At 40.1% G+C, this 27,667-nt stretch overlaps 1 protein-coding gene across 1 annotated transcript; it reads left to right on the top strand.

Moving 5' to 3' along the window:
• Nucleotides 1-12,973: 12,973 nt before the first annotated feature.
• On the top strand, nt 12,974-14,977 carry LOC134376093 (zinc finger protein 260-like; the record flags this gene model as incomplete). The annotated part of the gene is given in 1 exon segment (XM_063094768.1): nt 12,974-14,977. A coding segment is annotated over 1 exon segment (2,004 nt), but the record flags the coding sequence as incomplete, so codon positions are not given.
• Nucleotides 14,978-27,667: the final 12,690 nt, after the last annotated feature.

A 27,667-nucleotide genomic window follows, 5' to 3' on the forward strand; every position in this document is an offset into this window, starting at 1 on the left:
AACACTCATGTGGACTCCTGTGTGAAATCCCTGTATTAATAGGCAAATGGTTAATACAGCCTAGGTATATTTTATCACATTAATTTTAGTGAAGACATGATATTTTGGTTTAAATGATTAAATTATATCTTAAGGTAAAATTAGATTTTGCTAAAGCAGTAGGTAATCTATGAGGGGACTTCAAAAACTGTATTGAAGGATTCACATTATCTTTTAATTTAATTTTTATGCAAACTTTTTAAGTACCCTCATCTGTTTTCATTAACCCCAAATTAAATTGTCTGTTTTTTGTCAATTAATGTATTTATAGATGCATCTTCAGTTAGTTATGTGCTGCCTCTTTGTGAGGCATAAAGGACTATTGTCCAATAAGGAGAAAGGTCTGTTGTGTTGCTGGTGGTGTTGGTTCTTGTTTCCAGCTAATTGGCAGTGTATTGGTCAGGAGAATCCAAGATCAAGTCACACCAGTTCTCTTCTTAATTCACTCCATTTTCTTTCTCCTTCAGCTGTGCTGCCAGAGTGCTATTTGTATTTCCAAGAGCAACAAAAAATGAAGAAGTCTTTGGTGAGTTGTTTGTTTATGCTCTTTACTTTGTCTTACATTGTATTTATGACCTTTATGGGGCCCATGAATTAACATAGAAAAGTATAAATAAGTAAAACTTAGCTTGTGGGAAATGTAGGAATAAAAGATGGCATGTAGACACACAGCAGCTTGGCAGAACTTAGTATACTCCATGCTGGGTGCAAATTTGTCTCCAGTCCTTTTGATGTCATGGCAAAAAAAATCCTTTTTTTTCTTGATTGGAATGAAATTTGAGAGGACAGTATGCTACATTTTTTATGGAACATCCAGATTTGCTGCCACCAAAGTCTGACAGACTATTTTCATTGAGTATGTTGTGGAAAGTTTTTATTTTTAAAATCAATTTGAAAACAAATACTTTCAGTTTTCTGCAGTAAACACAATAACCTAGTGCTAAAGAACAATTCCTTTAAAAAGGTTTTTCTGGAATTTCTAAAACAGTGTGAACCCAAACAGCTTTTGGAAGGCCTTATTTGGTTCACAGCTAAAACCTTGATCATTGTGAGGATTGAGTCAACCACAGATTCTTGAGTCACTCTCTGCAGGTTTCTCTCGGTTCCTGTGTTCATGCAGGTGTGCAGCACACTGTGCAAAGTTATATTTTCTGGAAAATGTTCCCACCATTCATTTGCTCTTGAAACTACTCAGTGTAGTTTTAGTTCAGTTCTTCAAAAGTTTGCCAATCACCTAAATTACAATCAGTTTCAATGACTATTCTCTAGCCTTTGCCTTACTTGAATCTTCTGCCATATTTGAAACTGCTGTTCATGACCTTTTCCCAGAAATTCTTCTGTGTTACATGCTATGATGACCTCACTGATGGTTTCTTCTTTTTTCTCTGTATACTTCTACTTTCTATTTGTAGCAGAGTCCATCCAAGCACTCCATCCTGGGCCCTATTCTCACTCTGCAATTCTTCTTGAGAGATTCAGTCCTCTCTAGTTTTCAGACCTATTCCTCTCCAGTTAGTACCTTTTTTCCAGACTTTCAACCATAGATTAAACTCCCTGTTGAATACTTCCTTGTAGCTATTAGAAATGTACCTTAAGGTAAAAAATTCATGATCACAGTTTTCCACAAATTTCTGTCATGTGAACAATATAATTTTCCCCTCTCAAGAACCCCAGAAATTTTTTGCTGTTACAGAACTGGCTGAAAGCCCAACATAAACAGGTCCTGTGGCCTGTCATCTGCTCCTCCAGACACACCCACCTCACAGTGAAGACACTGGCAGGAACGTGTGGGCACTTCCTTTCAGAGAGGGCTGGTGGGAAGGGGAGGCACCTGCAGACACTGGTCTGATCAGTTAGTTATTCCCACTGGCCACCTGCTGTAGTTCTTTGAACAGGGCCGGGTCCTCATCCCTGGAAAGTTGCCTCATGACTCTTTACACTTCCCCTTTGGCTGTCACCATTTTTTTCAGTATCCTCTTTCCTGACATGCTTGGGTTTGTACTTGACCAACTTTTTTTTTCTATTTCTTGCTTATAGTAATGTGGGGATCCAATGGCCTCCTTTTCACCTTTTATCTAACTCTGGCCTTTTGATACAAGAAATGATGTAATCACTACTTTAGAAAGCACAGGCTTCTGTGCATTAAAATCCATTAGACGAAAGCTACCCCCACAGAGCAGACACAGGCTCTTTGATTTTTAGCCTCCCTTCAAAGTGTGTCATGTAATTTTCAAATATTTGAGACTTTGTGAATATACTTTTGTTGTTGGTTTCTAATTTAATTTCATTGTGTTTAGAGAACATATTTTATAGTATTTCAGTCTTGAGACTTGTTTTATAGGTCAGTGTGTACTGTGTCTTGATGAGTGTTCCTGTATTAGTCTGTTCTTTTCTTTTCTTTTTTTTTTTTTTTACAACAGAATATGTGAAACTGGATAATGCATTAAGAGAAGAGGTTATTTTTTACAATTTCGGAAGCTAAGATCCAGTCCAGGATCTTCTTCATGGTGGGGACTCTGTAGGGAGTCCTGTGGCAATGCAGATTAACACATGGTGAGAATAGCAAGAGCACTTCATGTGCCCAGTGTACAAAGCCACTAGTCTATGCCCATGATACCCCATTAACACATTAATCCATTATTTTGTGAGTGGAATAATCTATTCCTCAGGGCAGTGTCATCACAATCCAGTCACCTGTTAAAGGTCACACCTTTCAAATATTATAATTGGATTTCCTGCCCTCTTAACACTATTACAATAGGGATCAAGTTTCCAACACATTAACATTGGTGGACATATTTACTCATAGCAACTTCAGATTGTACTCTACAAATATCAATTAGGTTGGACGGGAAAAATATATTCAGTTTCCCCTCCTATACTCACAACACACTGCTGGCAGCTGACACCAGATACATGAGGATTTGTCTCCACACACTAAACCTAGAAGCAATTTTGCAGCAGACATCAAGCTGGGTGCATCTCTAATTGAAATTTATTTTGGCACTATCTACTTGGAGGTAGCATCATATCTCATAAGTTAAGAGCTCCATCCCCAAGACCGTCCCCACTTCAGATGCCAGTTACAAGTCCATGTTCCTGGATCTTCTGAGTGGCTCCCACAATGCTCTTCTTTCTATTTAGTCTATATTAATTTACTAAAGGGGCTCCAAGATCTCAGTGAAATATTTACTTACACTTATTCATTCCAAAGGACATTTTGAAAAATACAAATAGGTGAAGAGATACAAAGGGTGATGTCTGGAAGGGTCCTGGCACAGGAGGTTCCATTCCCTTGGATATGAGGTACACCACCCTCCTGGCACATGGCTGAGTTCAACTGTCCTGAAGTTCCCTCAATTCTGTGTTCTTGGGTTTTTATGGAGGTCTCATTAGGCACAATTGATTGCAGCATAGGCCACTGTCGATCAACTTAACCTTCAGTTCCTCTCCGCTCCCTGGAAGTTGGGGGTGTGGGCTGCAAGTCCCAACCGTCTAATTACAAAGTTGGCTCCTCTGACAATCAGCTCCCATCCTGAATTTACCCAGGTGCAGCCAGCCACCAGCCAACTGATTAGCATGCAAAGTGACACTCATCTCTTTGAAGAGTCTACGGATTTTAGGAGGTGTAGGCTAGGAGGCAGAGACAGAGACAAATATACATATCCATAATATAATATAGTTAAAATTTTGTCAGTTACATCTGTACTCTTCCTGATAATTTTATCTGGTTATTTCATTAGTTATTGAGAGAAAAGAATTCTGCAACTATGAATGTGGATTTGTCAATTTCTCACTTTAGCACAGGTTTTTTTTTTTTTCAGGTGCACTCATGTGCCACATAACATTTTAGTCAACAGACCCCATTTATATCTGTGCAGTAAACTCCATTATATAGTCCACGTATGTAGTAGGCTGTACCATGTAAGTTCTGTAAGTGCACTCTATGAGGTTCATACAGTGATAAAGTTGCCTAATGACACATTTTCCAGTACTTACCCAGTCTTTTAGCACCATGTGAGTATACTTTGTGGCTCTGTGTTTAGGCACAGATATAGTTATAATTGTTACATCTTTCTCACATATAATCCTTCTGTTATTATGAAAGGGCTCTCTTTTTTTCCCTGTTGATATATTTTGTCTTGAAGTTTCTTTTTGCTAGGCTTTTTGCTAGGCTTTTTATACTTACTGTCAGTGTAGTACATCATTTTCCATTTTTTAAAATTTTACTGTTTGTGTCTTTGTATTTATATCATGTCTCTGTGGATAGCATATAGTTGGGTCGTACTTTCCTATCAAGCCTGACAGTCTCTGCATAAAGTAAAATATTTAGTCCAATTCAACTGAAACTAATTATTAATAAGGTTAGAATTGGGTCTGCTATTTTGCTTGCCCTTTTCTCTTTGTCTAAATTGCCATTTTGTCCTCTGTTTTTACTTTTCTAAATTGTTTGTGGGTACCCAATTTATTTTTGTTTATTTATTAATTTATTTTTCAGTATGATCAACTACTGGTCTTTTAAAATTATTTTCAAAATAATCTATTATTAGTTTTGGTAAAATAAAACACATATACATATATAAATTTAAACATTTCTTAACCTTTAAGTGTTGTTAGGTATATTCACACTGTTGTGCAGCAGATATCCAGAACTTTCTGTCTTGGAAAACTGCAAGTATGTACTCATTAAATGACAGCTCTCAATTTCCCTCTCCTCCCAGACCTTGACAACCACCATTCTACTTTTTGTTTCTAAAAATTTGACTTACATCAGTGGAGCCATACAATATCTGTCATTTTGTGAGTGGCTTATTTTCCTTTGCATAATGTTCTCAAAGTTCCATGTTACAGCATAAGACTGTGAGGACTTTCTTTGTTTTTAAGGCTATCTAATATTCCTTTATGAACATAAAATGTTTTGTTTCTTTATTCACATTTCTCTAAGGACATTTGGAGTGCTTCCAACTCCTAAGTGGATAATGTTGCCATGAACACAGTTGTGCAAATATTTTGCACTACTATGATTAATTATTTGGGATTTATACACAAAATTGGATTGTTGGATTATATGGTAATTCTTATTTTAATTTTTTAAAAAGCAACTGTATTATTTTTATAGTGGCTGCATCATTTTACCTTCCCACCAACACAACAGTTTACAAGGGTTCCAATTTTGCCTGTGCTTCTTATTTTCTTTTGGGTGTGAAGTAATATCTTATTGTGGTTTTAGTTTGCATTTCTTTGGTTAGTGATGTCAAGCATGTTTTCATATGCTTGTTAGCCATTTGTATATCATCTTTGGAGCAATGTCTGTTTAAGACCTTTGCCCATTTTTAAACAGGTTATTTGTTTTTTGACTTGTGAGTTGAAGGAGTCTATGTATTCTGGATATTAATTTCTTCTGAGATATATGATTCACAACTATTTCATTTTTGGGGTGCTAATGTAAATAGTGTGGTTTTGATTTTTCATTTTTTGTTTTCCTTACTTCAAATTCCATGTGTTTGTTGCTAGTATATAGGAAAGTGATCAAATTTGCATATTAACTTTGGATCCTGCAAACTCGTTACAATCACTTATTAGTTCCAGAAGTTTTTTTGTCCGTTTTGGATTTTTTACACACTATCATATGATCTGTAAACAAAGACAATTTTATTTTATTTTCCTTTATGTATGCATTTTATTTTAAGTAGTTATCTTATTGCATGAGCTAGTACTTTAAGTATGATGTTGAAAAGAGTAGTGAGATGGTGCATTCTTGCTTTTTTTTTTTATTTTGTTGGAAGATTTTGAATTTCTCACCGTTAAGTATAATATTAGCTGTAGTTTCTGTGGATAGACTTTATTAAGTTGATGAAGTTTCCCTCTAATTCTGATTTACTGAGAGTATTTATCATTAATGATGCTGTATTTTTGTCTCATGCTTTTTCTGGTTGTATGCTGTGATCATAAGGTTTTTCTATTTAAGTCTGCTGATGTGATGGATTATATTAATTGATGTTCAAATGTGTTACAGCTTTGCATGCATAGAATTAATCTGACTTGATCATAATGCACAGCTTTTTTAAAATACATTTTTTTATTAGGTTTACCAATATTTTGTTGAGGACTTTTGCAAGTATATTCATGAGTGGTAAAGATTTGTAATTTTCTCTTCTTGTAATGACTTTTCCTAGTTTTGGTATTGAGGTAATGCTGTCCTCATAGAATGAGTTGGGAAGTACCAATACACAGTAGGGAATTGCTATAATTTCTTCCTTAAATGTTTGGTTGAATTTACCATTGAACACATCTAGGAAGGATGTTTTCTGTTTTGAAGATTTTTAACAATTTACTCATTTTCTGTAACAGATATATGCTTATTCATATTGTGTATTTCTTACTGTGTGAATTTTCATAATCTGTCTTGTGAGGATTTGATCCATTTTATCTAAGTTTTCAAATGTGTGCGAGAGAATTAGTCATAGTATATCATTATTATCCTTTTATGTCCACAGGATCTGTAGGGATGCCACTCCTCTCATTCCTCATATTGGTTGTTTTGGTCCTCTTTTTCCATAGCCTTGTTATAGGATTCTTAACTCTATTTATCTTTCCAATGAATCATATATTTTGTTCTTTGTTTTTGATTGTCTCTATTGACTTTCTATTTTAAAATTATTATATTTGTGTGTGTGTGTGTGTGTAAAAGCATACATAACTTTATAAATTGTTTCCACTATTATTAGGTACAACCTATTATATGTTAGATCAATTCAGAATAAGTACAATGAAATCTTTTATTTTACTTACACTTATTTCTTTTTTATTCTGTTCCTTTTTTTATGGAGATGAAGATTTATGACCTATATGCATCTTTTTCTTCTGTCAACAAAATTCTTTTCATATTTCTTGCAAGACATTTACACTGGCAGCAGATTTCCTTAATTTTTCTTCATATGAGAAAGTCTTTATATTTCCTTCCCTTTTGAAGGATGATTTTACAGGGTAGAGAACTCTAAGTTGGTGGGTTTCTTCTCTCGATGCTTTGAGAGTTTCATTTCACTGACTTCTTATTTGCATGGATTCTGAGCAGATTTTATCTGTAATTCTTATCTTTTCTTCTCTGTAAGTAAGATTTTGTTCCCTTTTTCTTTTTGTAGTTTTTTTTAAAAAATTGATTTTCTGTGTTTTAATAGTGATATGCTTAGGTGTAGTGTTTGGCATTCATCATGGTTGATAGTCTCTGAGTTTTCTTCGTCTTTGGTTTGGTGTCTGACAATCTGTGGAAGCTCTCAGGCATTATTGTTCCAAATATACATTCTGTTTCTTTCTTTCTCCCTTTCTATATCTTTTGGGAGGGGCGTAGTCTCATTATTCTATGGGACAATTTTGTATTTTTCCCACAATCTTTGCATATTATGTTCTTTTCTTTCCTGTCTTAGTTCTCTTTGCTTTTCAGATTTTGAAGTTTCTATTGATGTATTTTCAAGCTCAGAGATTCTTTTCTCAGCCTTGTTCAGTCTGTTAATAAGCCAATTACAAACATTCCTAATTCCAGTTACAGTGTTTTTGATCTGTGCTACTGTTTTTATGTTTGTTTGCTTGTTTTGGTACTTTCTTAGAACTTTTATGTGTACTTTCATTGCCCATCTGCTGTTGAGTACTGTCTACTTTATCCATTTGATCCCTAAGCTTATTCATTAGAGTTTTTTTTGAAAATAACTTGTTTGACAGTTTTAACATCCTGATCATGGCTTTTTCTGATGCTTGCTCTATCGCTTCCAGCTCTGTTTCTTTGCTTGTTTATTATGGGGGGGTTGTCTTTAAAGTGCCTTGTAATTGTTTTCTTTATAGCCAGACATGATGTAACAGGGAAAAGAAACTACTGTACATATGCATTCAGTAATGTGGTCATAAGCTGTGGAGAGGGGGGAGCTGTCTTAGTCCATTTGGACTTCTATAACAAAATATCTTAGAGTAGGTAATGAATAAACAACAGAATATTCCGGCATATTTAAAGGTTTGCCTTTTTTTCACTCACAGGTGAAAGCAGGGGGGAGATCTTTTTTATTATGAACTGTAGGATCCTGTTCATGATTGTGACAGTGAATTACACAGTACTTTGGTTTCCTGCTATGACTGGGTCCTCTGGAGTTTTAAACCTCAGAGTTGTCTACAATTCTATTGATGAGCCTCCATCAATTTGTCTGTCACAATTTAAGTTTTCCCACTCTTATACTGTTTCCCATGGTGGTTTTCAATAGTAAATATCCACTCCTATAAGCCATGACTCCATATATTTGCCTGTCTGCCTCTCTAATCTTTGGGGTGGCAGTGTGCTCTGTGTCCTTTTCTTTCTTACTGTTCAAGAAGATTTATTGATTTTTCAGTCTTCATGTTTTTATTTGTTGTTACAATGGAGTGATGATTTCCAAATTTGTGGGTTGTTTTGTCTGTGTGTGTGTGTGTGTGTGTGTGTGTGTGTGTGTGTGTGTGTGCAGGAATATAAACATTCAATGTATTTCTAGAAGTACCTTTTTAATGTTTATGTAGATAATCAAAGGATTTTCCTTCATAACTATGAAAGTGATCAATTTTATTGGTAGACTTCTTAATACTGTTTTCCTTTATTCATGAAATAAATTCAGAAAATTTTCCTGATCTTTACAGTCTATTTCTCTTCTTCTATCTTTATATATTAATGTTTCTGCAGATTCCCTAATTTTTAAATTTAATGTTATAGATTCATTAACTCTGATTACTAGAGGTATCGATGAAATTCTGATATTTTCTAAGTCTTTATTATCAGCTTAGATATCTGTCCTAAACAGTGAAATTATATATCTAATTGCCATTTGGACATTTTCACAGATATTTTAAATATAATGTGTTCAAATCTCTGTCACTTCTGCATTATAGTTTTTTTTAAAACCCATTTTCCAAATTTTAATTTACAATGCCAGTACCTAAGTAGCTGAAATCATGTAAATAGCCTGGGAATAAGACTCTTACTTTTACTCTCTGCACAGCAAATTAGAACCATGTTCTGCTCCTGCTTTTTCTTTCCTTTTTTCCTCTTTGCTATGCTTACTGCTGTGTGTCCTGATGACAGGTGATCATCTATTACTCTTTTTTCTTCCCCTCTGATTCTCCCATAAGCACCTTAACCATTCCCTTCTAGTGGATGAATGTCAAATGCAAATCTGATTATGTCATTTACCTGTCCTTACAGGACCTTATTATTTACAACTTGTGGTTTGAAAAGTGGCAATATTCACCCCAGGGTGGACACAAGCATTTTTTTGCACACAGAAAGAAAATTAGGAGATGTTTGGTACATGCTTTTAATTTGAAAGTAATTTAAAGTCAACAATTAGTGCATAAGGTTTTTGATATTTGATTTTGGTCAAATTGTTTTTATCCCATCCACTAGACATAGTACTGTATGTAGTTCCCTTAATAGAGTGTGAGTTGTTTGTGCCCTTTTGGCTGGGCTTTTGCTGTTAACTCATATACTTTACATGGAAAGGCTAAGCATCTTTGGCATTTCAGTGGAATTGAAGCTGAACACAAAATAGAAGTATATTTTCTCATTCTTTCTTACGCCAGTCTATATTGAACTTGGTTCTAAATTAGTTCAACTCACACTTTTTTTTCAGGTAAGTATTTATACTTATGTCTTCATACTATATCATAGATCCCTTGGAGGAGTAGAATTTTATTCATCCTTTTATCTGTAGCAAGAATGATGGTCTAGATCTGTAAAGTGGCTTCGTTGTAGTATTTTTTTGTAATTAATAATTTATTACATTTGCAGAATCTTCCTGTTGTGATTTTTCTTTCTTCTACCATACGGAATACTGTACCTGTTGTAAGATACATATGTACATGCACCCACAGAATTATGAACTTCCAGATTTCCATTTTGTGAACCAAGTTTGGTGACTTGAGTTGAGGAGAAATGTGCTGTTACAGGGATTAGTGTCTTTTGATGATGTTGCTGTGGACTTCACATGGGAGGAGTGGCAGGACCTTGATGATGGCCAGAGGACTTTGTACAGGAATGTGATGCTGGAGACCTACAGCAACCTGGTGTCATTGGGTGAGTGAAACTCCTCAGTGTCAGGGGCAGTACTTTCTTCTTGTATGGTACATAAAGGAACCACTTATAAGATATAATGCTATTTAGGTAGGATTTTATTCCATAAAGAATGCATCATCCCTCTCCAAAGAAACATTCAAATTGGCCCTGTCATTTCATAGCATCTTAAGATGAGCTCATGTCATCCTTTCAAGAACCTGACAACAATTTTGCAAAGTCCCTGTTATTATCCATTAAAGGGTACTGCATTACCAAACCTGAAGTGATCTTCAAGTTGGAGCAAGAAGCAGAACAATGGATAATAGACTCCCAAAATCAGAGTCTACAAGGTCAGTATGTCCTGGGCACTGAGGCTGGAAAGCATAAGGTCCAGCAGATTTTGGTCATGTTCAGCTGTTTTTACCAATATATTTGCTAGATTTCAGACCACTGAACTGCTGGCCTACTTAGAAACTCATGCATTATATAATCTTGAAAGAGGGCTCTAACACTTATACACCCACATTTTATTTTAATGAGTAGTTCATATACTTCCACAAATCTAATCTCTACCTTTCTTGTTTTAGACCATTTTATTTACTCTAAACTTTGTCAGTATTCTTGGTAGCTCTCTTTCAGTCCATTATCATGTACATCTTCTTCCAGAATGTTTTCCTCCATGTTTTTCTGCTTGTAACTTTATACCCGAAAATGGGTAATTTATAAGGAAACAAAATTTATTTTTTATAGTTATGTAGGCAGACAAGTCCAAGGTTGAGGCATCACATCTGGTGGGGTCTTCTCATTTGTGGAGACTCTCAGCAGAGTCCACAGTTGGTGCAGTGTATCACAAGGTGAGAGTGGCAAAAGTGCCCATATGCTGTTTAAAGCCACCAATCTACCCCCGATAACCCATTAACTCACTATTTCATGAACAGATCAATCCATTCATAAAGGCATGGCTTTCACTATCTAATAACTTCCTCAAAGCCTTACAGTTCAAATACCATAGTTAGATTTTCCACACTCTTCATACTGTTAATATGATGATCAAGCTTCAATATGAGTTTGGGGGAACATTTAAATTATAGCACAAACATTTATTTATACACATATTTTTTCACTACATCATAATTAAGTGGGTTTTAAGCACTGTTTATTTCTATATAGTTGTACTTAAAACAGCAATAATCTAAATAATGTCTCTTTCATAGGGTTCACATTCTGGTGAGAAACAAGATAATATACATGAAATATTTGTATTAGAATCATGAGGAAGATGTAACCACAGTGAGAGAGACAGAAAAGTGGGTAGTGAGAATTTAAGAAGGATATCCAGATTAGGCAGTTCTAGGAAGATTATTGTTTACTTTGGCATAACGTAAATTCAACTTAACTCTTTTCCAGATTTGACATGTTATACTTGTGTAAGTACAAAATTGAGAGTTTAGAGAGGACATCACTATTGGAGCTTCAAATTTGGAAATTGGTGGCTTACAACTGATTTTTAATGTCATAATTATAGAGGAGGTTACCTAGGGTGTTGATAAGAAAATGAGCAAAGAGGTTGAGATGTGAGCATTGTGTACCATGAATCAGAAAGTATGAAGCTGTTAAGGACAGAGCACAGGCACCTGGAAAGGAGCTACTGGACTCAGAAGGAGAATCAGGATATTGTGGGTCCCAACATCAAGTGAATCAAGAGTTTTATGTTGAAGGGCTCAGATTTTTTTGTGGAGTACTGGAACTTGAAGTTAGCATGTTCCCGTTCTCTTTGTGAATATTATTCTAAACCAACAAAGAGAACAAGGAATGTACACAAGACATTATTTTTTATGAAAATAGGACACAATTGAAACTTCATTGCCAAAAATAATAGTCTTCAGAAGCAGCAAATTATAAAGCAGAGGTGTGTGCACCAGAAAACGGAGGTAGAATGCCAGTTAAACTAAGAAGGAGCTAAATAGAAAAGGAAATATTGTGGGTACATCCTGGGTTGACAACCAAATGTCTTAAACCTGCAGAAAATGGGTGCACAGTGTGGAAAAATGGAGCATTTTGAGAAGCAGAGGCAGTGATGTTAAATGAGAAATTTGTAGTAAGATGTTTTTATCTACTGTGTGGGAAAGGAAATGTTTTATCTGAAAAATTTCCAGATGTCTATCGCCTTTTTGTAGGGAACAACGAAAACTAAATGAACAATAGGGGCAAAATTCTGAACCTAAGCCAAATTTCTGTTTAAATTAAAGAAAATTGGTTTCCTGCTGAACCTGAAAGTACCTGATGCAATAAAGTATTACCATACTCAAATCTGAATAAGAAGGGAAAAAAGCACTATGTGATTCCCACTGTTGTTATAAGAATAAAATAGATAAATAAAATAGGGTAAACAAATGTCAGATGATAAGCCCTTGTTTAACATTATGACCAAGCTTAGGTGAAAGTTTTACCAAGAATTTTCTTATGAATGAAAAATAAAGAAAATTGAATATTAGAAAATATGTTAATACAATTTATTACATTATGGTAGTATGTAGGAAACATGTATAGTTATAAATCCAATTTCCATTATTCATTTTTGTACAATCCTATGCCATGAGAATATGAAAAAACTTCTTTACCTTTAGATGCTCATTTTAGCAATACTTATGTGTGGCTTATGGATATGGTATTTTTTTTCTTATTTTAGATGTTCAGATAGTCAAAGCTCTAATTATAAAAAGCCAAGAACATTATGATACACATTTGCAGGATGGTGGAATTACCAACAGCAATACATCAACTGAGGAGAGAGTTGAAATAGAACACACATTTCATTTGAGCTCAAACCATATTTCAAATTCAATGATAAATAGTGAAAAGTATTTAGGAATGAGGTGCAAAGAGTTCAGTGTATGTCGGAATGCACCTCCTCCTAGAGAGGCTGATTGGATGCATGCTGGAGAGAAATCTGATGAGGGTAATATAACTGGGAAATTGTGGAGACATTGTGAGCATCTTAATCAGCATTCCAAGATTCATGCTCAGCAGCAGGCTTTTGAATATAGTGGACAATGGAAATCCTTCAACACAGAGCCAATATTATTGGAACAGATGAAAGAGTATATGGGAGAGACATCCTGCAAATTTGATTATGGGAAAGTCTTTCATAAGTCAGCTGTTCTTGCCAAAGAGACAATTCCAGTATCAGAGAAATCTTTTCAATTTGACATATGTTGGAGAAAGTTCTGTGAAAATTATGAACTCACTGAACAGCAGAAAGTACACTCAGAGGAGAAACCCTATAAATATAGTGAATGTGATAAATCATTCATGAAGAAATTACCCCTTACAATCCATAAGATAACACATACAGGGGAGAAGCTATATGTGTCTAATGAATGTGGGAAAACTTTTCACAAGTCCTCAAACCTCAGCAAGCATCAGAGAATTCACACAGGTGAGAGACCATATGAACATAGCGAATGCCAAAATACCTTTCCTGAGAAGTCAAACCTCAACAAGCATAAGAGAATTCACACAGGGGAGAAACCATATGAATGTAGAAAATGTAAGAAAGCTTTCAACCATAACTCATACCTCAGGGTACATCACAGATCCCACACAGGTGAGAAACCTTATGAATGCAAAGAATGTAGAAAAACTTTCTACTGTAAATCACACCTCAGTGAACATCAGAGAACTCACACAGGTGAGAAACCATATGAATGTAAAGAATGTAGAAAAACTTTCTACTGTAAATCACACCTCAGTGAACATCAGAGAACTCACACAGGTGAGAAACCATATGAATGTAAAGAATGTAGAAAAACTTTCTACCGTAAATCACATCTCAATGAACATCAGAGAACTCACACAGGTGAGAAACCATATGAATGTAAAGAATGTGGAAAAACTTTCTACTGTAAATCAAATCTCAGTGTACATAAGAGAATTCACACAGATGAGAAACCATATGAATGTAAGAAATGTAAGAAAGCTTTCAACCGTAAGTCACACCTCAGTGTACATCAGAGAACTCACACAGGTGAGAAACCATATGAATGTAACGAATGTGGAAAAACTTTCTACTCTAAATCAAACCTCAGTGTACATAAGAGAATTCACACAGGTGAGAAACCATATGAATGTAAGAAATGTAAGAAAGCTTTCAACTGTAAGTCACACCTCAATGTACATCAGAGAACTCACACAGGTGAGAAACCATATGAATGTAAAGAATGTAGAAAAACTTTCTACTGTAAATCACACCTCAGTGAACATCAGAGAACTCACACAGGTGAGAAACCATATGAATGTAAAGAATGTGGAAAAACTTTCTACTCTAAATCAAACCTCAGTGTACATCAGAGACTTCACACAGGTGAGAAACCATATGAATGTAGTGAATGTGGAAAAACCTTTCACAGGAAGTCACACCTCAGCAGGCATCAGAGAATTCACACAGGTGAGAAACCATATGAATGTAGTGAATGTGGAAAAACCTTTCATGAAAAGTCAAATCTCATCAAGCATCAGAGAATTCACACAGGTGGGAAACCATATGAATGTAGTTAATGTGGAAAAACCTTTCACAGTAAGTCACTTCTCAGTGGGCATCAGAGAATTCACAGAGGTGAGAAACCATATAAATGTAGTGCATGTGGAAAAACCTCTCACAGGAAGTCACACCTCAGCAGGCATCAGAGAATTCACACAAGTGAGAATCCGTATGAATGTAGTGAATGTGGAAAAACCTTTCATGAGAAGTCAAATCTCAACAAGCATCAGAGAATTCACACAGGTGAGAAACCATATGAATGTAAAGAATGTAGAAAAACTTACTCCAGTAAATCATGCCTCAGAGGACATCAGAGAACTCACACAGATGAGAAACCATATATGTGTGTGTGCTGCCTAATAAACGAGCTCTCTCCGGTGGATCGTCAACTGGTGTCAACTCGTCCTTTCATTTGGTGCCGAAACCTGGGACGGAGTTTCTCTCAAGCGGCGACACTTTTCGGATCACAGCGGCAACACCTTCTGATTCACCCCTCTGGGCTCCCTCAAGCTGTAACACTTTTCAAATCGCAGTGGCTGCACTTTTTGAGTCGCCCCTCTAGAACTCCATCCCGCCAGGACCGGCCTCCCTTCCACCACTCACCGTTGACGGTCCACCCTCGTCCATTCTTTTCAGCGCTGGCTCCTTCCACTCACCACTGGCTCATCATTAGGTGAGCCCCCTTTCCTAAAGGGCACCAGCCCTTTTTCAGGCTACCACAGGAAGTCTAGCCGTGATTGTCCAGTAGCCCCTAACGCCCATACCCCACCCCACCACGGTCTTCACAACCACCATAAATTCCCAGACTATAATAGGTTCCAAAGCCCCGGTAAACTTTTACTTTCATTTTTGGAGGTTAAAAGCCCCATTCTGTTCTCTCCTTCTTGCTTTCACCCTCTTGTCCACCACTCTCTTCTGTCCACTTCCCGGGTCTGGGACCCGACCAGAAAATCCTGGCACTAGGTTCCTTCAGGCACCGGGCTTTTGCCCTAGAGAAGTGGAGGTCTGAGTGACAACCCACACCTCCCTTCTCTCCTCCTGGTTCGTACCTGAACTTGCTGGGACTGACGTGATCTTCTGGGGACACCCTCTAGGATCCCGCCTTTCCCAACCGGATGAAGGATCTGTCCTATCACTAAATCTCTGTCCGATTTCTGTCTAAATTCCCATTAAGAGACCAGAATGGGTGCTTCCTCCTCCTCCCTAGGGGACTCTCCACTTCAATGCCTTCTGAAAAACTTCACCAACCTTTCCCTCAGGCCGGATATTGAGCCCAAACTCCTCACCAAATTCTGTACACAAGATTGGCCTTATTATCCTTTAAATAATCAAAACACATGGCCCCCTGAGGGCACACTAGATCCTAACATTCTAGGAGACCTCTTTAACTACTGCCAGCACTTAGAAAAATGGAAGGAGATCCCCTACATCGAGGCTTTTCGCCTCTTGGCTCAGAACCCCGCCCTCTGCTCCTCCCGTGCTCCCTCTCAAGTCCTTTTAGCCTGTAAAACCTCTTCACAGTCACCCCTCGATCCTTGCACCTTCGACCCTGCTGATGAACCCCCACCCTACCGAACTCCTCCTCCCCCACTGCCTCCAGTGTCCGCTCCTCCTCCCTCTTCATCCACATCACCACCTGCACCTCCTGCACCATCCACTCCCCCATCGTTACCCTCACCTACTCCTGACCCACTAAGCCCCCCTCTCACCCATTCCCGAGGACCTCCTCCCACCCCTTTAACAATCACCCCACTACATGAGGTAGCTGGGGCTGAAGGAGTAGTTAGGGTCCATGTTCCCTTTTCCCTAGCTGACCTTACAGACTCAGGAAAAAGACTAGGCTCTTTCTCTACTGACTCTACCACCTCTAATGGATCCTGCAGGCCTACAGCCTCACACATCATGACATCTTCATGCTCCTAGCCAATATCCTCCTCCTGAAGGAACGCCACAGGGTCTGGGATACAGCCCAACCCCATGCCACTGACACCCATTGTACCAATCCGAATCACCCGCCAGGGCCCCAAGCAGTCCCGGAACAGGAACCTAATTGGGATTATAACACAGCCCAGGGAATCCAGGCTCGAGACCATTTTGCCTCTTGCTTAATAATTGGCCTCAAAAAATCGGCTCACAAGGTCGTCAACTTCCAAAATATTCAAGAAATTGTCCAAAAAAATGAGGAAACTCCCTCCGAGTTCCTCAATAGATTAACTCAGGCCTTTCAACAATACACTAACTTAGACTCCAACTCAGAAGATGGCCGGCATGTCCTTATGACCTATTTCCTGGCCCAATCCTACCCTGACATTAAAACTAAACTTAAAAAATTAGAGCAGGGTCCTGCAACCCCTCAGACCGAAATCCTATCAGTGGCCTTCAAGGTTTTTCATAATCGGGTGGAGGAAAAAGAACATCGAAAACAAAAGGTCGACCACGCCAACTTCCAGATGTTGGCCCAGCTTATCAAACCCCCTGGGCGCCCTCCCACAGCCTCCACCTGGAGCCTGCTTTAAATGTGGAAGGGAAGGACATTGGGCCAAGACTTGCCCCACCCACAGGCCACCCAGCATTCCTTGTCCAAAATGCAAAAGAAGGGACATTGGGGATCTGACTGCCCCCTCGCCCGAAGGGGTGAGGGACCAACTGCCCCACAGTCCCCCAAACCGTGGACTCCACCTATGGTGGGCCTCACTGAGGAGGACCGACGGAGCCTTGGGACCTTCCCGAACATCTCTATAACAAAGCAGGAGCCCAGGGTATCCATGGTTGTGGACAGCCACCCAATATCTTTCCTCCTGGACACTGGAGCCACCTTTTTGGTCTTAAGGGATCATAAAGGCCCCACCACTTCCAGCAGCTCTCCTATAGTTGGGGTAGGATGTAAACAAATCTTTCCCCCAAAAAACCCCTCTTTTAACCTGCTGCCTTCAAGGCACTCAATCCGTTTTCTCCCATTCCTTTCTAGTCATGCCACAATGCCCCGTCCCCATGTTGGGTTGGGACATTCTATCATGGCTTCAAGTCTCCATTACTTTGCCCCTGTCTTCTTCCTCTTCCCCTTTTTCCTTCCTCCTAGCGCTAGTTCAAGCCCAAGGTCCTACTAATTCCACCCCTCCAAAGAAGTCCTTACCCATGCTAACGCACCCTGTTAACCCCACAGTTTGGGACACTGCCAGCCCCGCTCTGGCCCAGTGTTCCCCTATACACATAAAACTAAAAGACCCCTCCAAATATATTTGTCAGGCTCAGTATCCATCAACCACAACAGCCCTCCTCGGGTTAAGCCCCATCATTCAGGACCTATTAAAAAAGGGGTATCTCCGACCCACTCGCTCCCCTTACAATACTCCCATAGTCGCTGTAAAAAAAACCTAATGTCGCCTTTTGTCTCTATAATATGAGTAAGAGACCTCCTCACCTCAGCGCCCTTTTCTCAAGCTTCAATAGGCCCTTCTAACAGCCCCTGTACTTCATCACCCTGATCTAACTAAACCCTTTTTCCTCTATGTTCATGAAAATACGGGACAAGCTCTGGGCATTCTAGGACAGAATTACGGCCACTCCTTTGCCCCTGTAGCATACCTATCAAAACAATTGGACCCCACTGTACAAAGCTGGGCACCCTGTTTAAGCGCCCTGGCAGCGGGGCAGTTGCTGCATAAGGAGGCATCCAAATTAACATTTGGGGCACCTCTCACCATTCTCTCACCACATCACCTTAAAGACCTCCTTATCTATAAAGCTCTCCAATCCCTCCCACCTTCCAGAATCCTAACCCTCCTATGCTCGTTTCTGGAAAATCCTGCCCTATCCTTCAATACCTGGCAACCCCTAAACCCGGCTACCCTACTGATACACTGACTCCAAATATGTCTTTCATATCCTTCTCTCTCATGCCACCGTATGGAAAGAACACGGTCTGCTGAACACCAGGGGTAACACAATCACCAACTCAGCTTTAATCTCCACATTAATTGAGGCATCCCATTTACCTTGTGAATTAGGAGTCATTCATTGCAGATCCCACCAGAGCGACGATTCCCCAATCACTCATGGGAATTGTAAGGCTGACCTCACTGCATGCACTGTGGCACAGCACCCACAGACACAAAACCAACTTCCCATTCTTCCATACGGCTCCCAAGGTTCGCAGACACTCTCTCAGCCTCAACCGCCTAATGATGCTCTTTTGCTTGCTCCATGACCTGTTTCACTCTAGCTCCCAAGCTTTATCCCAGTTTTTACAAGCCTTCTTCTCAGTCACCCCATCTGACAAAGCCCTCTTACAAAAAATTTCCTCCTCATGCACAATCTCCATACCCCTCCCACCAGGCCAGAGTTCTCACACCCGCGGCCGACTGGCAAGTCGATTTTACACACATGCCTTCCATCCGGTGCCTCAAATACCTCTTGGTGTTTGTTGATACCTTTTCAGGGTGGGTAGAGGCATTCCCATCATCCAATAAAAAGGCCTCCACCGTAGCCCAGACTCTCCTTTCCCAAATCATCCCACGATTTGGGATGCCCACTTCCATTCAATCTGACAATGGACCTGAATTTACCGCCCAGGTAATACAGAAACTCTCCCAGTCACTCTCTCTCCCCTGGCACTTACATTGCCCTTACCAACCTCAGGCATCCAGAAAGGTAGAGAGAACCAACAGAACCTTAAAGGACATACTAACTAAATTGTCTCTGGAATTACACCTTGATTGGGTCTGTCTTCTACCTCTCGCTCTACTCAAGACGAGGGGTCTCCCAAAGAGGCCCTCCAATCTTTCCCCTTTTGAAGTCATGTATGGTAGGCCCCTCCTACCCCCGGGGATCACAGCGACTGAAGGACCCATACCACCCACCATGGCCTTACCCTTGCTCTCCCACCTTCGCACCGAGCTATGGAAGTACCAGGACTGGCTACTTCCAGATCTGTCACCTTCCAAAAATAACCTTTCACTCAGCCCAGGCCAATTAGTATTCTACACTTCCCTGGAACCTAAAACACCCCTAACCCCTAAGTGGGAAGGCCCATGTCCTGTCATCCTTTGCACTCCAACTGCTGCTAAACTTGCCCTGCCAGGTAATCATGTTACTCCATGGATTCATATTTCCAGGCTCAAGCCTTACACTCAGGATCCGCCCTCGGCCACCGATAACTCCAGTTACAAGCTGCAAGGAAACTTAACACACCATTCCTTTAAGTGTATCCCTCATCCTACCAACCCTCTCAAATTCTGCCTATCCCAGACCTCAGCCCTACCCCCAATTCCGGAGACATGAACCTTCTCCTTGGCCTTCTCCTGTTCCTTTCACTTCACCCAGGGAGCCTTCAGACCCCTTCCTATATATGGCTCAACCACACCTCACCGGCTCTCTCTCCCGGAAATTGTTTTCTCTCATGCGACCGCTCCTCACGGTTGTCCCTTTAAATGCTTCCCTTCCTCTCAATGTTACCTCCTCCCCACCATCAGAACCCCTTAACTTTCTGGACATCCCTCTCTGGGAGCTCGACAACAAACACAGTAACACTTTGTTGCCCGGTTACTGTTTCATTGGAAACTCTTCCTCCCTAACTTTTCCTCCGTCTTATTGTAATCTTAACACAACCATTCATACCCACACCGTTGCCCCACCAGGCTCTTTCTTCTGGTGCAATGGAACCCTCTCTACCTCCATCCTGCCTAATCTTACTGCCCCATGCCTTCTTGTCACCATCATCCCTCAACTCACTCTGTACACCAGTTCAGAACTGTTTTAAACTTGAAGGGGCTCTGACCTCCACTGCTGAATCTCTTTCCTCTCTACAGAAACAAATTACCTCTTTAGCTCAGGTCACCCTCCAAAACCGTAGAGCACTAGACCTCCTCACTGCAGAAAATGGAGGTACTTGCATCTTCCTTGGGGAAGAATGCTGTTATTATATCAATGAATCCGGTCTAGTAGAAACAAACATCATCAAACTCACCGACTTAGCTTTCAGTCTACGAACCACATCCAGTTCTAACCCCTTTTCTTCTTTTATCTTAAACCCTATCTTAACTTGCATTTGGCGCATTTTGGGGCCTCTAATCATTATCCTCATAACCTGCCTTTTCTTGCCCTGCATCATTAGGTTTCTTCAAACCCAAGTGGGAAAAATCTCTAATCAGGCCTTTAACCAGCTTTTCCTTAGAAACTACCAGCTTCTAGGTACCGATGAACCCCCGCCTCATCTCGTGAGTGCCTCAGCCGATGCTGAAGAGACACCACCTTACAGAGGAAACGCATTCCTACACGCACTTGCCACCGATGCCTGGCTGCTCCCTCCAGTCTCCAGCTACGAAGAGTGGAACCAGTGCATATTCGACTTGTGGCTTCAAGGAATGTTTATGGACTTTTCCCCTTTTGAAATTACTTGTTTCTCCACCATCCTTTGGGGTTTCGTAATGGGTATTTATGTACCTTCCTCCCTTTGCCCCTCCTACAACGCCCCAGTTCAGCAGGAAGTAGCTCGATGACTTCAACGTCCCCTTTCCTAAAACAAGAAAAAGGGAGGAATGTAAGAACCCAAATGCCCCAAGGGATCACACCCTGATCACATAAGTCCTTCTCAGCCACATCCCATCATGGCCCTGGTTGCCCTTCTCTTCCGTACTCTCCTTCCTGCCGGCACGAATTGCACACCAAGCAGCTCACCCCAAGCCCCATGCGGTATGCTAAGTAGGGATTGTATTTTAAGCCAATCAGCCTTCCCTAAAAGCCCTATATATATGTGTGTGTGCCGCCTAATAAACGAGCTCTCTCCGGTGGATCATCAACTGGTGTCGACTCGTCCTTTCAATATGAATGTAGTCAATGTGGGAAAACCTTTCACAGGAAGTCAAACCTCACCAGACATCAGAGAATTCACACAGGTAAGAAACCATATGAATGAAAAGAATGTTCAAAAATTTACTAAGTAGATCAGACTTCAATGTACATCACAGTACTCACACAGGTGAGACACCATATGAATATAAAGAATGTACAAAATCTTTCTACCATAACTTGGATCTCAATAAACATAAGAAAAGTCACACATAGCATAGTCCCTATGAATACAATGAGTGTGAAAAAACCTTCAAATGTAAGTCAGTCTTAAGTATGCATCAGAGATTCACACCGATGAGAAGCCCTATGTATATAATGAATGTGGAAAAACTTTTCACCAGAAGTCAAACCTCAGCAAGCATTGGAGAATTTACACACTTGAGAATCCAGATGAATGTAAAGAATATAGGAAGCCTTTCTACAGTAAAGCAGACCTCAGTGTACATCAAAGAACTCACACAGTTGTGAAACCATATGAATGTAATGAATGTATGAAATCTTTCTACCAGAAATCAAACCTTACAAGTCATGAGCACACTTCAAGATGTATCAGAGAACTCGTGTAAAAGAGAAAATCTGTCAATGTACAGCTGTCCATTCATATCCACAGGGGATTGGTTTCAAAACCAATGGTCAAGTCTTATATGAAGTGGTGACCTATTGTGTAACATTCTGCTGCACAATTTTACATCATGTCTAGATTACTTGTATTACTGAATATGTTAAAAAGGACTTTGTAGATTTTTGGTATATTTTGTATTGCCATACATTCTTTTTTTTAAATATTTTTTATCTATAGTTGGTTGAATCCACGAATGTGGATCTTGTGGATATGGAAGGCTCATTGTAATGAATGTAGAACATCTTTTGTCAGAAGTCACACCTAACCAGACATCAGAGAACTCACATAAGGGAGAAATACTGCATGGCAAAGACTAGCTATTTTTTTCCAGAAAAACACACACAGACACACACACACACACACACACACACACAAAAACACTGTCTTTTGTACATACAGCTTTTTCAGCAAATGGTGCTGGGAAAATTATACACACTTGCAGAAAGATAAAGTTGAACCCCTCACTCAAATCAGAACCATTCACGAAAGTATTCAAAATACATCTCTTATTGTTTGTAGGAGATAAAATTATAAAACTTATAGAGAAATAACAGAGTAAATATTTGTAATTATAAATGAGGTAACAATCTCTTAGAAATTACACCAAAATCACATTCTAGAAAAGGAAATACAAAGATAAACTGCTTTTGATAACATTTTGACACTTATGTTTTTCAAATGAGGCCATAAAGAAAATAAAAAGACAAGTCAATGTAAATTTTAAATTATGTATCTGTGTGAGGGGTATATTTCAGAATAATGATGAAACTCTTAAAAGTCAATAATAGACAAGTTTTTAAAATGGACAAAGTATTTAAATACATGTGTCTACAAAGAAGATAGGGAAATTGTCAATAAGTACATGGAAATATGAACATTATTGTGATTAGAGAAATGCAAATGAAAATCATAAGGAGGATAATTAACACCCAATAAAATGGCTATAATATAGACAATAAGTGTCAACAAAGATATACAGAATATGGAACTGTCATATAAATGAGAACGTAAAATAGTGCAGGCACTTTGAAAATCTTTTTGGCAGTTTCTCAAAATATTATCTAGAATCATCGTACTTCTCAGAAATTTTTTTCTCAAGAGTATTAAAAAAAATAGGTTTATGGCCAAAGGTTCATATGTGAATGCTCATAGCAGCACTATTTATAATTGCCAAAAGTAAATGAAAGAAATATTCATCCACTAGCAGAAAGTAACATGTATGTGGTGTATCTGTGCCATAGAATACTATTCCCCAATTAAAGCAGATATAGTAATGATATCTGCTCTATCAGGAAAGATCATCAACATTGTCCAGCTAAGTGAAAGAAACTAGACCTAAAGAAACTACATAATTTATTTTTGCGTTTAAGATATTTTTATAGAGTGCAGTGAAGACCTGGGAGCTGGAGGCTGCAGCAGCGATGATGATGAGGACAACGACAACGGAGCTGACGCAGGGAGGCGCTGTCTCGCTGGTGCTGGGGCCAGCGGGAGGTGAGGGATCAACTGCGGAGCCCTCGGGGGTCTGCGGATGGTGTCCTCAGTGGCCGGCAGACCCTTGGATCATTGTCGCCACCAGCAAATGGACTTTGAACTTCCCAGCCTCAGAAACTGCAGTCTGTTAGCACACATTTTCAGATTCACTTCAAAAAGAAAACAAAATAGAAGTGTGGATGCATGTTAATTACCCCAAAACATGGTGCAACAGATGGCCACCAGGGTCTGCTTCAGTTGAGTAGGTTGCTTTAAAAGTTTATCAGTTTTGAAGTTTCAAGATGGCGGTGGCTGCGGTGGTTGGCACGGAGTAGCTGCGGTGGAAAAGGCGGCCACTGGGCCTCAGGCAGCCAGGAAACTTGTGGACCTTCCTCTTGCCATCTCTTAAGGGAGGACCGCTGCTAGTGGCCGGTTGTGGGGGCTGACCGCCACTTTGCCCTCGGCAGGATAGGCTGCCTCATTTACAGGCAACAGCTTTGAAGTATGGAACAGGAAAAGAACTGTTTCATAGCTGCAAAAGCGAGTCTCTAAACAGGGAACATGGCACCAGGGCTGCTGTGGATGCAGACAGGATCCCGGAGGCCGGGGCCACGCTGAAGGTGGCCAGCTGCCCTATTCATGATTCGAGGTTTCAGGCTGGCATAAAAGATTCCTGGGAGTGCTCGAGCAGCGCCGCAGGACCGAGCGAGCAGCCCAAGGCGGCAGGAAACGAGAATGGGGAAGGTGATAAACCAGAGGCAGAGAGTGAGCGCCTGACCTGGCACAGCCCTGTGAGTGACGCCTAGCCCGGTACTGCTCAGGGGGCTGACGCCCACCCAGCTTCCACCTGCATCACTGGGCCACTCACCGCCCCGGGGCTGCCTCCAATTTCTCAGGTGGTGGCAGCTCTGGCCCGGCTAGGCTCCTCACTGAGCCTTCCCACTTGCTTGCCCCGGTGCAGGGCTTCCCGGTGCCTGTGGGCTGTCCTCCCCTCCCACTCCCTCCGTGGTTCCCTGGTGGGGCTGGTGGTGTGGGGCGTGCCCGTCCAGTGTCAGGAGGGTAAGGAAGTATGGGTGGGGCCAACTGTCACTCCACCACACCCTGGACTCTGGCCCCGGTAAACTTCCTGTTACTGGGAGTCAGATACCATCTCTGCAGCCACCAGTTTGGAAAATCACCTAACCAATTTCTGGTTGGGAATAGTGCGTTAGGAGAGTTCCCAAGTCTGCTTAAACCTGCCGGAGAGCTGTCTGCAGGCGGGCACTGGACTCGTCCGGGCTAGGGGGATATAAAGGTGAACTGTGTGCTGCGGGCTCCTCCCCCGAGGAGCTCACGCTCTGGTTTGGGAGATAAGACAAGTACACAAATAGCCGCGATACCAGGAGGAAAGTGATTAGTCCCGAGAAAGATCTACACAGTGCTACAAAGCACCCAGAGCGACTGGTAGTCTGTGCCTAGCAGAAACCTGGTAGACTTCCTGGGCGAGGTGGTGCCGAGCAGGGTCTTGAAGGCCCAGCTGATAGATAAGAGTTCCAGAAGACACGTCCCAGCCCAACCCAGTGCGCACAGAGCGGGGAGATGTGCGGCCAGGGAGGTGGAGACTTGACAGAAACCACACACCCTGTGGGGTTGCCACTGCATGATCCAACAGCCCGGGCCAGAGCACACGGAACAGGGAGAAGGCCTGCATGGGAAGTGAAAGCTCAACAGAGATCACACACCCTGTGGTACGTGATCCAGCAGCCCAGCAGAGTCCAAGCTGACCAGAAAGGTGGCTCCCCAGAGAGGCCCAAAACCCGAGGCAACCATACACACAAGGCACTAGAGGCCAACTGAGCAGTCACGGAGGTAGCCATACCAAATTGGCAACCACAGGAACATCTTAGTTAGTCAATAGTCTCAAACCGGTGTACTGTGAAACCACCTGCCACAATGAATAAACATAAAAAAAAGGATACCAGAAATACAAAAAATCAAGAAAGTACACAACCAAAAGTTAATTAATCTCAAACCATAGATCCTATAGAACAAGAAGCCCTTGAAATGACTGACAAGGAATTTCGAGTGATAATTCTAAGGAAACTGAATGAGATACAAGAAAACTCAGCCTAGACATCATGATGAAATGAGAAAAAGTATACAGGACCTGAAAGAGGAAATGTACAAGGAAATCGATGTCCTGAAAAAAAGTGTAGCTGAACTTGCTGAACTGAAGAAGTTATTCAGCGAAATAAAAAACACAACGGAGAGTTTAACCAGCAGGCTTGTTGAAGTTGAAGAGAGAACCTCTGACCTTGAAGATGGGCTGTTTGAAATAACACAAGCAGAAAAAAAACAAAGAAAAAAGAATCAAGGACATTGAAGAAAATCTGAGAGATATCAGACAACCTTAAGCACTCAAATATCCGAGTCATGGGTATTCCAGAAAGGAAGGAAAATGGAGATTCCATTGAAAACATATTCAACAAAATAGTGGCAGAAAACTTCCCAGGTATAGGAAAAATCACAGATCTTCAGATCCAGGAAGCTCAGTGATCTCCAAATGTATTCAACCCAAAAAGGCCTTCTACAAGAAATGTCATAGTCAAATTGGCAAAACTCAGAGACAAAGAGAGAATCTTAAAAGCTGCAAGAGAGAAGCATCAAATCACCTATAAGGGAGCCCCAATCAGGCTAACATCAGACTTTTCATCACAAACCCTAAAAGCTAGAAAGGAATGGGATGATATTTTCAAAATACTAAAAGACAAAGATTACCAGCCAAGAATACTCTACCCTGCAAGGCTATCTTTCCGAAATGAAGGGCAAATAGTATATTTCTCAGACAAACAAAAACTGTGGGAGTTCACCACCACACGACCACCTTTACAAGAAATCCTCGAGGGAGTACTGGGTTTGGTTCCTGAAAAATAGTTACGACTGCAATAAAAACCCAAGAAAAATCAAAACCCACTAGTATAATAAAAATGGCATTCATGAAGAGAAAACAAGCAAACAAAAATGCTATCTACAACCTAAGGAACCAACAAACACAGAAACCAAACAGTAAATCAGAAAGCAAGGAACAAAAGACACCTAAGACAACCAAACAACCAATAAAATGCTAGAAATAAACCAACACTTTCAATAACAACTCAATGTAAAAGGCTTAAATTCCCCAATCAAGAGACACAGACTGGCTGACTGGATCAAAAAGGAGGACCCAACTATATGCTGCCTACAAGAGACCCACCTCACCCATAAAGATTCACACAGACTAAGAGTGAAAGGATGGAAAAAGATTTACCATGCAAACAGAAAAGAAAAACGAGCTGGAGTAGCTATTCTTATATCTGACAAAATAGACTTTAAACTAAAAACCATAAAAAGAGACAATGAGGGACACTACTTAATGATAAAAGGACTGATCCATCAAGAAGACATAACAATCATAAATATGTATGCACCCAATGTTGGAGCAGCCAGATTTATAAACCAAATGCTATTAGACCTAAAGAAGGAAATAGACACTAATACCATAATAGCAGGGGACCTGAACACCCCACTGTCAATATTAGACAGATCATCTAGGCAAAGAATCCGTAGAGAAACAGAAGATCTAAACAATACTCTAGACCAATTGGAATTGGCAGATATCTACAGAACATTCCATCCAACAACCTCAGAATATTCATTCTTCTCATCAGCACATGGATCATTCTCCATGATAGATCACATATTAGGTCACAAATCAAGTCTCAATAAATTCAAAAAACTTGGAATTATCCCATGTATTTTCTCAGACCACAATGGATTAAAACTAGAAATCAATAACAAACGAAACTCTGGAAACTATACAAACACGTGGAAATTAAACAGCATTCTACTTAATGACATATGGGTCCAAGAAGAAATCAAGCAGGAAATCAAAAAATTTCTTGAAACTAATGAAAACAATGATACATCATACCAAAACCTGTGGGATACTGCAAAAGCAGTATTCAGGGGGAAATTTATTGCATTGAATTCTCACCTCAGAAGAATGGAAAGATGGCAAGTGAACAACCTAACACTTCACCTTAAAGAACTAGAAAAACAACAA

The sequence above is a fragment of the Cynocephalus volans genome, chromosome 4 (genome assembly GCF_027409185.1).
Source record: "Cynocephalus volans isolate mCynVol1 chromosome 4, mCynVol1.pri, whole genome shotgun sequence".
In the NCBI taxonomy this organism is placed as follows: domain Eukaryota; kingdom Metazoa; phylum Chordata; class Mammalia; order Dermoptera; family Cynocephalidae; genus Cynocephalus; species Cynocephalus volans.